The following is a 13,095-nucleotide window of genomic DNA, read 5'->3' as shown; positions in this document are numbered from 1 at the left end:
CAATTCTCCACCTTAATTTCTATTCCAGCTTTAAATACCAAAACATAAGGAATTTGATCAAAATGCATAATTGTTTTTTCTGGTAAAACCCTGTGACTATTTAACCATCACTCCACCAGCAACACTCTTTAATTTCCACAAAATATCAACTTCCATACAAGAAAAAAAAATTATATGTGATATTGACTCTTCCTGTAAATGACAAAAGGGGCGTAGGGGCAATCATCTAAATCATCCATCCGGCATAATTAGTGTTCCTTCTTTTTAATTGTTTGGTAATCTATTGATACACACTCTCAAAATCAAAAGTGCTGCCTAAGGTGGGCCCTTAATTAAATTTCCATAACTATGAAAGTGAAAGAGCGTCTCATCAAAATGGCTTACGTAAAGGCTATGACTTAATTTACTGGCTATAGTTAATTGATGCGTGAAAGAAGTAATCACTATACTAGTTACTTGTTAGATATTCAAAATTCTGCGTAGAAAAGGTCGTGAATTGTTGATCGAAAATGGAAAAAAGAGTCTGTGTCCTTGTGTGTGTGGGTGTGTATAACGGTGAAAGCTTGTTTTTGTGATTGAGTGCTATATATTTGTTAAGTGGACTGGGGAAAGAGTGCTATATATATGTTACTTAAGTGGGGAATGAATTAACTGGAATATTAACGAATTTTATATTTGTGTGAAAAAAATGGTATGTGAGTATGAAGTTCGTATCATCATATATATAACCTTTTTTCTTCAAAACACATATGCATGATGGTATATATAAGTTAAGGACCCTACGCTCTGATGAACAGCTCGAATATCAACACGTTGCGCTGTTAGGGTCAGAGTAACATGAAGTCTATATTATTCAACAACAACAACAAAAAAGTTACATGAAGCAGCATTCATCATTGGTCAAGTAAAGTTTGTCTTTACTAGAATGAAGTGACGCTGAATTTTCTAAAACAATTGGTGGGTTCTGGTTAATTGTAAATCGTAAATTCTTTTAATGATTGATATAACATATAAAATCAAATTTATCTTTATATACACTAGATAAATTGTTTTAAATAATGTATTTATTTAAATTGTACGTTTAAGCCAGCTATTACTACAATATTTTGCATCTACAAATGACATCATTATCATTATAATACTTTATAGGAGTATGTATGTCAGTGTCATGTAACATAAGACTATTGTAAAAAAAAATGTAACATAAGACTAAACGTTACTAGTATTAAATTAAATTAAAGTTTGCTTTCAACAGCTTCTGAGATTTATCAAAAACAAAACTTTCATTATCTCTTTGAATAGTTGGTCATATTTTTTGTTGTGACAAATATATACCCTCCTTGCCTTGACGGTGCTACGCTGCATTGGTTGAATTAGAGTCAACACTGAAAAATTGAAAGAAAGCATTTGTTACTTGTCACTGATAACTGATTATGTCAAGAGAATTGACTGGACGCGGTGGTTCGATCGGGAGCACACACAAAAGAATAGAATCACATGCTCCTCTCCATACAATCACACACTAATCATTCGAAGAAGCAATATAGAATGACAAATGCAAAACAAGCGTCCAAAGTTAAAGAATTAAAAGTATAATTTTTTTATTGAAAAATATAAAATTACATTTCTTATTATTTTTTGGTGCTCTCTTTAGATTTATACATTAGAATTTATTTTTTAATTTTTAAATAAATGTCCTTAAAGTACCTTACCTAGATCATATAGTATATATATTAATATACACGTAATATATTTATCTTTTTAATTCATAATATTTATTATAAAATAATCAAGTATTTTAAACCAAAAAAATCATTAATGCAAAAAATAATTTAAAAAGAATCTTATAAAAATAAATAAATAAATAAAATTAAAAAAAATCTTATATTTAAGTGCGAAAATAGTAATATTTAACACCGGAGGGAGTGCGCACACACGTAACAAAGCTCAACTGATCACTAATTCTCACACAAAGGTGCCCTCTCATTCACTATCTCTTTTTCTCTCTATATAAACACATTCCTCTCAATAAATTAAAGAGCACATATACCCCGATCACCACCCTCTCTCCTTCTCTTCCTCCATCATCACCCTCCCTTTTTCTTACTCTCCATCCTTCACTCATTAATAGTCTTGCAGCTATAGCCATAACCATGAACCAGCCTAGACCCTTCACTGCAATTAAAATACTAAATAAAACCATCACCACGCCCTCAAACCAGCAACCAACACAATACCTAGCTATGAGCCACCTCCATTAAACTCTATCTCTCTCCAAATGGTACCTTCATCAAACAGTGGCAAATCCAGGATCCTGTCTTAGTAAGGATAATTTATTTTAAAAAATTATTATTATTATTATTATATACGTGAAAATAAAACGTGAGATACAACCAATTGTCTAGCTGAATAAAATGTAATTAAAAGTACCTAATGAACAGAAAAGAGAACAGAAACACCTTATCTGTTAGGCTGGTAAGCCTACTGGATTCGAGGTCCAGCACCTCCGAGAGAGAGTGAGGGAGAGAGGAGAGAAAACTAAGGGAAGAGCTTTCTTTGATATTTTCCTGATGATAAGCGCGCTTATTACATGATGTATATTTATAGCTATAAGGATAGGGGACATGGTCCCCACAACACCAACGGAATTACACAAAAGCAGAATACATCACTAGCAGCAAGGCAAAATATTCCCTATTCTAGAAGCTACCATACGATCCTAATAGTGCGCTCCTTCCCTTCACGTACGGTCACGCATGGGCCTTCTGTGCTATTCGTAACATTATCGGTATTCTTGATTGGATTGTAACGGTTGACAATCCAAACAACAAAATCCTTATTAGGGACATTAGTACTAATAATAGCTAAATATTTTAATGATGGTTCAGAAGGAAAAGAAGTAAGTTGAGAGGAGAATTTACTCGACGTATCAAGTGCATCACCAAGAAGAAGTATCTGATTGGCTTGTGTTATGTGAAAATAAAAAATAAAAAAAAACAATACAATGAACATGATGCTTGTCATTTCTATATATGAGAGGAGACACTAAAGTATACAATTGTCAAAATAAGCTTGTAGAATGAACTTGTAATATTTCCTAAGATGAAGAAGAAAAATAATATACTTGCCCCTTTATTTGATTGTTTGGTAAATCTAAAGTGCCCAAATTTACAATTGTTCTTTGGTCACATAAGAGTTGAAAACAAATCTGAAAATTTATTGTCTGAGAGTATCAACTGCCAAGCTTGTACCAAACGACATGGCAATTTTTACCCTTAAATTGATTCGAATTCAGAATAAAGATAGGTCTGCGTAAAAGCTTCGCTGATATATCTGGAATATCATTAATCAGATTATTTTGAGACATATTCAGCATTTCCATATTGAACAAGTTGTTCCAAAACCATTCTAGTACAGAATCATTAAGCTCACTATCAGAGATATCTAGTCTAAGTAGAAAACTTTGAGTCTGATGCTAACTAGGAAAAGTCGAGCCCAACTTGCAAGATCTTGGTCTCAAGAAGTCTAATTGGAAAATAGGAACCCAGCTAGGGGCAAATTTTACAGACAATAATTTTGTGATAGTTGTAAGGTTTCCAATTTGGAAAAATTAGAAAGATGTGATTCAAGGACATCACCCTCCAAAACAATTCCCTCCAAGGACAATATGTTCAACTCAGATAGCAAGCCAATGCTTTTAGGTAGCATGTTAGTAATATGGGAAACAATAAAAGATAAAGAATTCATAATGGAAGTTGATGACATAAAGAAACTTCCATCCATTAGACTACAATGTGTTAAATCAAGATACTGAAGTTTTGAGCTGATGTTGAGACAGCCTTGAAATACTAATGATAACATATTATTATAGGAAATGTAATGGGAAACAAGAGAAGGAAAGTTTAGATAGGGAGGGGATGACAAAATAATTCTATTATTATAAAGAAAAAACTCCTGAAGGTTAAAGTTTGAAAACACAGATTGCATATGGGTATCTGAAAGAGAGGAATCAACTAGCCTTAACTCTCTCATGTTTGAAATAAGTTTGTTGATCGTTTGTAGTAGGTGATGAGAGGAGCCAAGATTATTAAAAGAAGTCAACTTAAGAAGTGTTAAGGAATAGAGACTTTCCAACCACTCTGCATCTATAGATTTGACATCGTAATTGTCACCAAGTCTAAGAGTGTGCAAGAGAGGAGAAAATTCCCAATCTTAAAAAAAATACTCTAGACAATGAATCCCCAAGACCAAGATACTTGGTTATTGTAGGTTGCTATTAATTTGTTGTATTTAAATTGTTGTCAGATTTTATTTTGCTATATGCTAATTTTCTGCGATTTTACTTTTTTACAGCATTTTTTTTATTTGCTGTTTTTTTACAAAAAAATATAGTATGTTCTTGCTTGCTCTTCATTGAATTTCTAAATTTGTATAAATTGTATTCTTAGTTTAAAGGTTTCATAACTTGATATGAAGGCATTCTTCCATCTCTAGTGGAATAAGTAGACGTTGAAAATTAAATCATGAATCATTTGTGGTAGAATTATCCCTTTGTGAGATTTTGAGCCTTACTGGATGGATGGATTGCATCATGCCATTCTCTTCCTTTCTTGTATGATTTCACTCATTTTTGCTAGTTACTCTAGGTTTTGCCTTGACTCTTTTTGAAGCCTCTAGATTCACATGCCTTATTGATATATATGATTAAGGCCTTCTTTGTTTTTAAGCTACTAGCCAAACTAACTTACCTTGCATCCATTGTTTACCCCCTTGAGCCTACATATAATTTTCTTTATTGTGTAGCCCATTACAAGCTCTTGAACTGAAAAACCATGCATGATTCACCCTAACCTTAGGGATTGGAGGAGCTTTGGAATCATTTTCGGAATGGATTTTTAAATAAGTGTGGGGGTATGACACAAAGTTTGGATGCTTTGATTTTTTTATATGCACAAACGTTATGTTGCAATTATTGCTGAGTTACTTGGCAAAGTGGCATTATTCTTCGAAAAGAAAAAGAAAAAAAAATGCAGTTAAAGGTTGTGGCAGTGCAAGAGAAGTGGATTGAAAAGGAAGGAAAAGTTGAAAAGAGAAAGTGGACTTGTATTGGATTGTTGTTTTGCGATAGATTTGTGATACGAAAACAGAGGCAGGGGCAGGGGTCACAAAAGCAAAGGAGGGGGTGCAGGAAGAAGCTAAGTCCAAAAGGAGAATTGCAAAACCTTCTTACCTCAACGACTACGTTTGAGGAAGAAGGGGTGAGGCCAACAGAGGCTATCTTAGGGAATTCTCTTGCTTGATATTTGTCTGCTCATAGGAGACAATGTGGACAAATTCGGTTATAGACAAATATTCCTAGAATCTTTCTGTTACTAGGAAGTTTATAAATACAGATGTAAATAACAAGCAAGAGCATGAATGAAATTACCAAATTTACCTTCACTTTCCCTTCTCTTCTCTTCTTCCTTGTCTAAGTTGCTGGAGGTACTGGTCCTCGAAACCAGCTTCACTGCATTCCTAACAATTTGCATGCTTATTTTGATTCATTCCTGATTGTTCCTCTATTCTCTTTGGTTTTATAGCTTAGTATCATTTCTTATATCCCACCTACACCTTAACCCCATTATTATAATTCTAATAAAGTCCTTTTGATCTTTAATTGCATGTGTATCAAGTGGTGGAAATTAGAGGCTTGTCAAATTTTGGTAGTGCTAGTTTGCATGTAGTAATCAAGTGTAGACACAAACCTAAACACTTGAGAGTTTAAGAGTGTACCTTGTGAGAATTCTATCACTTTTGATTCATCTTTTAATTCAACGTGTCTTCTTGTTTGATTTAGATGTTGATGATGTGTTCATAAATTGTTTTGACTCCTTGATGCTTTGGATGTTTGTACTCTTACTCACTTTTATACATTTTAAGGATTCAATAAAAGTGTGTAAATTTTGTGTTCATGCATTGGTGTTTGACTTTGTTCAATCGTGTTTGGGTCCATAATTGAGTTTTAGATTTATGCCGGAGATTCTAAACTTGCTACCGGTTGAATTAGTTAAATGGAATCTGCACTTTTCTTCTCCTTCATCTTCGTATTTTGCTTCCTCTGTCTTGCTTTGCTTGTTCTCCTATTTGTTTGTTTGTTTTTCATTTTCTATGGTGTTGTAGAAGCTTTGACGATTAATGAGAAGTCCATATTTTTGAAGAGGTCACTGCAAACATCGAGAAGGGAGGGTGAAAAAAATCGTAGGAGAGCTAGACAACATGGAGTTCAGTGGGGCCATCTTGGTATTTTGTTTCCTCTATCTGCATTAGTTGCTTATGCTAATTGTTGCTTCTTTTTGTTTTCTTTGGTCTTGTAAGGCCAACTTCTCCAAGGTGTTGACCGCGCAGAACAAGGTTTTCTCCTTGATTTTTTCTTGTTATTTTATTTTTGACTTGAATTTGCTCGTTTCGTCAGATTGTTAACTGTAAATTGTTGTATTTGAATTGATGATGATCTGATAGATATGTGTGGTGAAATTTTGAATGTGACACGAATGTTTCCTTGGTGCATTGTCAAAAACTAAGTGTTTTTTTGGTGTTTTGATAGAATTTAAATAGGACAAAAATGTTGCTAATGCAATAGCTGGAGAAAAGGTAACTCAATATACTACTTTTTCTGACTTTGTTTTATATGGAGTCTACTAATTGGATGACTATGTGCATGTTTGATTTGCAGTTGAAATTACTGTGATGCGCATTCCAAAGCAATACAATGGATAACAATAAAATGAAACCAAAAGCAAGAGTCCTTATGCTTTTGCAAAAGTACTTTTGCCTCAAAAGTACTTTTACACCTAATTTCCAAACATGCACTATATTATTGTAACAGACATCAAAGAAGTAGGGTGATGTACCAAATACGGTCACAGATTCAACAACAGCAGTGGAAAGAGAGCAAACTTGTGCAACAGCTGAAATAGCTCAACCAAGTGCAGCACCTGAAGTAACAGTTATTTCAAACTCAAATTCAGCCTCACCGACTCAAGCTTCACAAGTATCTGAGACTGCACTAAGATTTGAATAATTCCTATTCAGATAGGAATGAGAATTTTTTAGAGATGGCATGTGATGTGTAGGAATGGCCTTCTTTTTTTGTAAACATAGTTTGAGTGATTGTATGCAGAGGTTGAGTAGTGCTCCTGGTGTCAACCTAGTTGAGATCATCGGCCCTATTTTGATGCCTCTCATGTTGCAACCCTTAATAAAAGAAAAGAAGTTTGGGTGATTGTGAATAGTTTTTTTTGGGGGGGGAAACAGTATGGTTTATCAATTTGGGGTCATTGGTGGTTCATTTTGGAATTATTGTCAATGTTTTTTTCTTTGGAAACAGTATTGTTGATGTTAGACAATTATTTCACTTAAATTATCCAGTGGTTGAAAATTTTGGTCTTTTGTTGGTTTCTGATTGCATCAATTTTTTGCTTAATCTGCACAATATATTTCACAAGATTTCACAAGATTTATAAAGTAACATCACAAACAGCCGTGATAAATGTATGCAATCACGTGATTTTGAGAAAGAAAGAGACCTCTTATCTGCAATCACCAATTGGTGGGTTCCATGGCATAAGTTTCACCAATTTCTAAATGGAGCATATATTCTTCAGGCACCAGATTTAGCAAGACTAATTTATCTCCAGTTTCACAACAAAACGAATGGATTCAAGAGGGAGCCTGTTAATTTCGTTGATCTTAAAACATTTTTCAACTTCTTTATCGTTTTTAAATAATTTTTCAGATTTTCCAATGAATTTTTAATTTGAAATGGTATGCCCGCAAAAATTGGTGGTGCGAGAAATGAAATGAGCAGCTTTTTTTTCCTTGGTCTTTTGAAAAGTCTAGAGATTCTGACAAAAAAAAACATGGGATGAATTGAAGAGGAGAAGAAAAGGTTATTACTTAGTTACATTCATAATTGGAGTTGGGAAGTATTAATGCAAAAGAATGGAGTGAATAAAATTTAATAGGAAAAGGGTCTTATTGTATACTTGATAATTAAGTACTTATTGCAAAAACACTGAACCCCAAGAATCCACTAGTGTATATATATACAATGAAAATGTAAATCAGGCATGACAAATAAATATTGAGAATTTTTTTACAAAAGAGAATGGAGAGCAGTAAATAAATAGAAAAGCATCTGTGAAAATAAATGTTGGCATCTACAGAGTTGCCGCATTTTTTCACACTAATAATAACGGGCAAATTCTGACCAAAGGAATTGCATTTGAAGAGATATGCTATATCATATGGTATGGCATTCCGTCAAAACCTCGTGACCAAAGGCTGGGCCTACTAAAATGATGACTTTGTCAATGCACCACCAATCGAAAATGAATCTGTAGTTGCCATCATCTAACCAGTTATCATACAATGATCTTCATCTATCTTCCATTCATTTAACAAGCTTTGATTGAACAATCAAACTAATTCATTGTCTGGTCAAAATATCATCTCCTGTAACATCAAAGAAAAACGACTATTGTCAACAAGGAAAAAGAGTATTGATCATCTCCATATTCAAAATAGCATAATTGACTTCCTATATAAAAATGGTCATATACAGATATTATTTTATCGTAAAAAATAATCAATAATCAGCATCTAACCGGGACTGCTAGAGTTAGTTTGCCAAGAAAAGAAGGTAAGGGAAAAACACTTTTTTCACCTCTCTTCCTTTTTAATTCCAATATTTGGTGCACCCAAATTAAAGTGCAGTTAACATGATTATGGCATTTAGTGCATGTTTGAATTAACTTATTTTTACTAGTTTCCTGAGATAGCTAATGAAAAATAAGCAATTATTTTTTCAAATTTAAGCACCACTGAGCATGCATTCAAGGGAAACAAATCTAAGACGAGGCTTTTCATGTAATACAGAATTAATGCAAAAGCCAAACCTGATCACAAATAGGACAGGAGTCACTTCGTTCCATCCACTCAAGAATGCATGATAAGTGAAAATGGTGTTCACATTTTGTCAAATTACTAGGATTTTCAACATCATATTCTGCATTGAAAAAAAAAATATCAAATTATTATTTTTCATCATCTGCCTGGGAGAGAAAGGACTCATTCCTCTTGATTCGCGTGACTGGAACTTGGAAAATCTCTGAAAAATTTACTTTTAATAACACAAGCAAGTACCTTCAAGACAAATTGGACAGACATCCTCTTCTTCTGTCACTAATACTTGAGTTACATTTGATTTTGGTAGTTGTGCCTTCCTTGGCGATGTAAGAGCAGAATTGGCTTGAGCTTTACAATCTGATTCTTCAACATCTTCACGTGTAATTAAAGTTTCAAAACTACTAACTGTTTCTCTGCCAGATTCAGAATATGTTGATGCAGAACCTCCCAAGACCATATCATAAGGTAGAGGCACGGGAGGGGACTGGAAAGTATCAGGCATGGATGCTTCCAGGTTCAAACCAATGAGAAATCCAGCATTGACTGAAGCATTCGTGCCATTATTAGATGTTAAAGACTCACGCTCTTCAAAAGTTGGTGGGCACTGCAAACAGGATTTTTTTAGGCTTCAAATCATAAGCTCATCATAAATAATTATAAACCATAATCTAAAAGAACAAACAAATAGCCAGACCAAATTACTGTTCTGGAATGAATAGAACAATGAAAACAATCCATTTTGTACTAACAGTCTACATCTCAGCCACCTTCTCATTTGACATCCCCTAGGGGATCATGCCTTCTGAGATGATAATGATATACTCATGTTTTTCTCCATACTATTCATAAAAGCCAAGTCCAAGCATAGAAATTCATTTTTAAAAAAGGAAATAAGAGAGAGAGAGATAAGTCTATTTGAGCCTTAATAACATTCTGTTATTTTGCATCTGCACATACATCTTCCCTACATTCCATCCAAGTAGCAGCTTTCAAAAATTCACTTTGAGCATCATCAATGTGAATTCTGTCAGGTGCCTAACTTGATTCAACTATAACAGTAATATTCACTAGCTCTCCATTTTGCAAGGAATCTTATATTATGTTAGAAAATGTGCTGCAGTCCAAGAAACGGCAATAAATCTATGTTGCTAAAGTACTACACAAGAAATTGTTTGATCTTTCAATTACGTAAATATTCAGGGTCACTCACTTCATCCAAAAAAAAAATTAAACTAGTAATTTGGCAAGCAAAATAAAGCAGAAATCATATTTTGCTAACACAACGGTTCCCCTATACTGACCATTTTAAGGCTTTCAATAGCAAGTTGATTATGAAATAGTTTGATTTTTCCTTCAGTAATTAGTTCTTCGCTCCACCATTGCTAATGCTAATGATTAAAAGATTACATAGGTGAGGATGTTGGAAATAAAAATGCTGGAGTGAGATTTCTAGATAGATTCTTATAAGCTACGATATGGGCTTAGCTTATAAATCATGTAAGAGAGGATAGAAAACTACTAACATAGTAATATACTGGTGCCCCTTGCAGATGAGGTTTTCTGGCAGAACAACAGCAACCTCCCATTTTCCACTAATTCTTTTTACTTAATGAAATAAATAATTGATAGTTTCGTTCTCTTCTGTTGTTTGACATCAAGAGGGAATCAGATCAGAGGTCACCAGACTTCATGCATCTATTCTGCTATCACAAACCAAAAAATTAGTATTAATGATTAATCCACATAAGAAACGAACTTACATAGTTACATTGCATAAAGCCACATTTACATCAATAGAAACTTCAAATAACATAAATAAACACAAAGTAAATAATTAGAGGTTACAGGAAAACAAGCCCTACATTTTGAGACATGATTATAGAATCCATAAGGTTTCTATAGAAATTATTCTTAGGTACATAATAAGGCCATATAGCATAAAGATTATAAGAAAAAACTCATATACAGTTTCTTAGACGTTTTTGATATTGTTATCAAATTAGAATTGGAGTTTTACCTCAATAATCTGCATAATAAAGGTTTATATTAAAAGTCAGCATAGGGTTTTGCAGTAAAACTCCAATTCTGATCGGAGAACAACACCAAAAGCACCACAGGAACTCCATCTAAGCTTTGTCCTAGATTATAATGGTTTCAATAGATTATAAACATAAATACCTTGACACGAAACATCAATCCTCATGCCTATTATGACTATATTTTAACCAAAACCATTAACATCCCAGTTACAGATTACTTGAACTAGCATATAAATTTTATCAACAAAAAAAAAATTAACTTTACAAACAGAAAAACACTCCAAAGAATCAATACTATACAGAAAGAAGAAGAGGGGCATAGAAACAATCCAAAACAATCACCATCAGACACACGGCATAACAGAGGAAACAACACCTTGACCCTCCAAAACCAAAACAGCCCAAAACAACCCTTTTGGCAGAACAAGAAAAGGGTAGAAAGTAAAAACCATCACAACCAAATTCAGAGCATGAAAACCCTATTTGCAAGGCACAAAAGGGTGGCCAAAACTCAAGTAGATGACTCGTTACACTCCATGAAAGCTGAGAAAAATCGAAGGGTGCAAGCAAAAAAGAAGCTTACCTTTTTGAAAAGAGTAGATGAAGAGAAGAGAAGAGAAGGGTGAGAAACTGTTAAGGAATTGGGTTTCAGGAAGGTGGCTCATGCTATGGCTTTGGTTATGGTTCTCTCTATCTTTGAATATTTTTTGTCTGTTGTATTCTCGTCGACATAACACAGTACAATGGTATTTTCGTACGAGACTACTAGTAACAAAAATTGACTACTGAACTTTCATGTTTGATTTATCATTTATGAAGGCAAAACAAAAGTAGTTGCTTAAATTTATTTTATTTTATTTACTTTAAATAAATAAATTTCAAAGTTTGAAATTGACTTATTTTAAAAATAAAAAAATTTAAATTAATCGGATTAATTCATTCATAATTTAATTAGTATTTTTTTAGCTTTCTTCTCAGCTTTATTTTTAAAATTATTAATTTAATATTTATCAAGCTTGTTATTAAGAAAATATAATACAAATACTAAATAACTTTGTAATAGCTGAGATGACATTGAAATAAAACAATAAATTTTGATGATGAAGATATGAGGATTTTGTAAAGAAGGTTGATGGTTATTTATGTAAAATCTTGAAAATTAGAGTTGGTTTGGTAGTGAATATAAAATTATTGTAGATTTAATTATAATCCTTTAAGCAAATGTATAAACAAAGTAACAACTCTTTAAAGAATACACATATATAACAGATAATTACAAATTATTAATGCTAAGTAAATAGGTTTAAATTAAATCTTGAATTTATTTGTTTCATTAAGCACATAAACTCATGTGTTAAATTAAAATAATTTATGAATAGCTGATCTCTTTTATACTGCTACGTACTACTCATAACAAAAAATACTGCTACGTACTACAGCCATTCATATTTACACTTTATATTCTTTACTTTTTTTAGCTTGAATTAATTTATTATGAATAAATATACTGTTAAGTTAATATTTGTGAGAATATTCTGGGTAAAAAAAATATTGAAAAGTAAGTTTTGATTAGGTAATGTTAGATTAATGTTTGTGAGAATAGAATATTCTAGGTAATTTAGTTTATAAATGTGTTGAAAGACGATTATAAAAAAGGATTAAATACATTTGTTACATGTAATTTAGAGTTTTTTTATTTTTATATTTTTTTTCGTTTTAGTTCTTATAAAATGTGTTTATTTTGTTTTTTTATTTTAGATAATTTTTTTCATTATTAAAAGTGTTATTTAAAACATGTTAAGTACGGAAAACAAAATAAACATATTTTATAAAAATTAAAAAGAAAAAAAAATACAGAAACAAAAATAAAAAAATGTTAAATTATAAGAAGTACAAATATATTTATTTAAATCTTATGTTCATTTTGTTTAAAAATGACATGGTCGAATTAGGCTTTTGTGGTAAAAAAAAAAAATTCCCTTTTATCAATTACTTTAATTGTATTTAACTTAAAAATCTCAACTACTTAAACATGTTATGAGCTTTTATGGTACTCAACTTTGATTTAGTTTTTTCATTATGTAACATTTCAATCCTATCATGACAT

General features: G+C 32.3%; 1 protein-coding gene and 1 long non-coding RNA gene across 2 annotated transcripts; one reads left to right on the top strand and one right to left on the bottom strand.

The window, feature by feature from the left end:
• Positions 1 to 5,107: 5,107 nt before the first annotated feature.
• LOC121172787 (uncharacterized) lies at positions 5,108 to 7,420 on the top strand. The gene is made up of 2 exons (XR_005886432.1): positions 5,108 to 6,633; positions 6,716 to 7,420. It is a non-coding gene; the product is annotated as an uncharacterized lncRNA (long non-coding RNA).
• Positions 7,421 to 8,057: 637 nt separating this feature from the next.
• On the bottom strand, positions 8,058 to 11,785 carry LOC100803758 (probable E3 ubiquitin-protein ligase RHB1A). Its single transcript, XM_003534502.5, has 5 exons — positions 11,572 to 11,785; positions 10,473 to 10,649; positions 9,187 to 9,553; positions 8,940 to 9,049; positions 8,058 to 8,496 (listed from the first exon to the last, which is right to left on the bottom strand). Exons 2-5 carry the CDS (start codon positions 10,533 to 10,535, stop codon positions 8,482 to 8,484), a joined length of 555 nt encoding a protein of 184 aa, XP_003534550.1. The 5' UTR covers positions 10,536 to 10,649; positions 11,572 to 11,785; the 3' UTR covers positions 8,058 to 8,481.
• Between the last annotated feature and the right edge of the window lie 1,310 nt (positions 11,786 to 13,095).

This window comes from Glycine max, chromosome 9, assembly GCF_000004515.6.
Source record: "Glycine max cultivar Williams 82 chromosome 9, Glycine_max_v4.0, whole genome shotgun sequence".
Taxonomy (NCBI): domain Eukaryota; kingdom Viridiplantae; phylum Streptophyta; class Magnoliopsida; order Fabales; family Fabaceae; genus Glycine; species Glycine max.
Note: the sequence above shows the minus strand (reverse complement) of the source record. Positions and strands in the feature narration are given on the sequence as shown.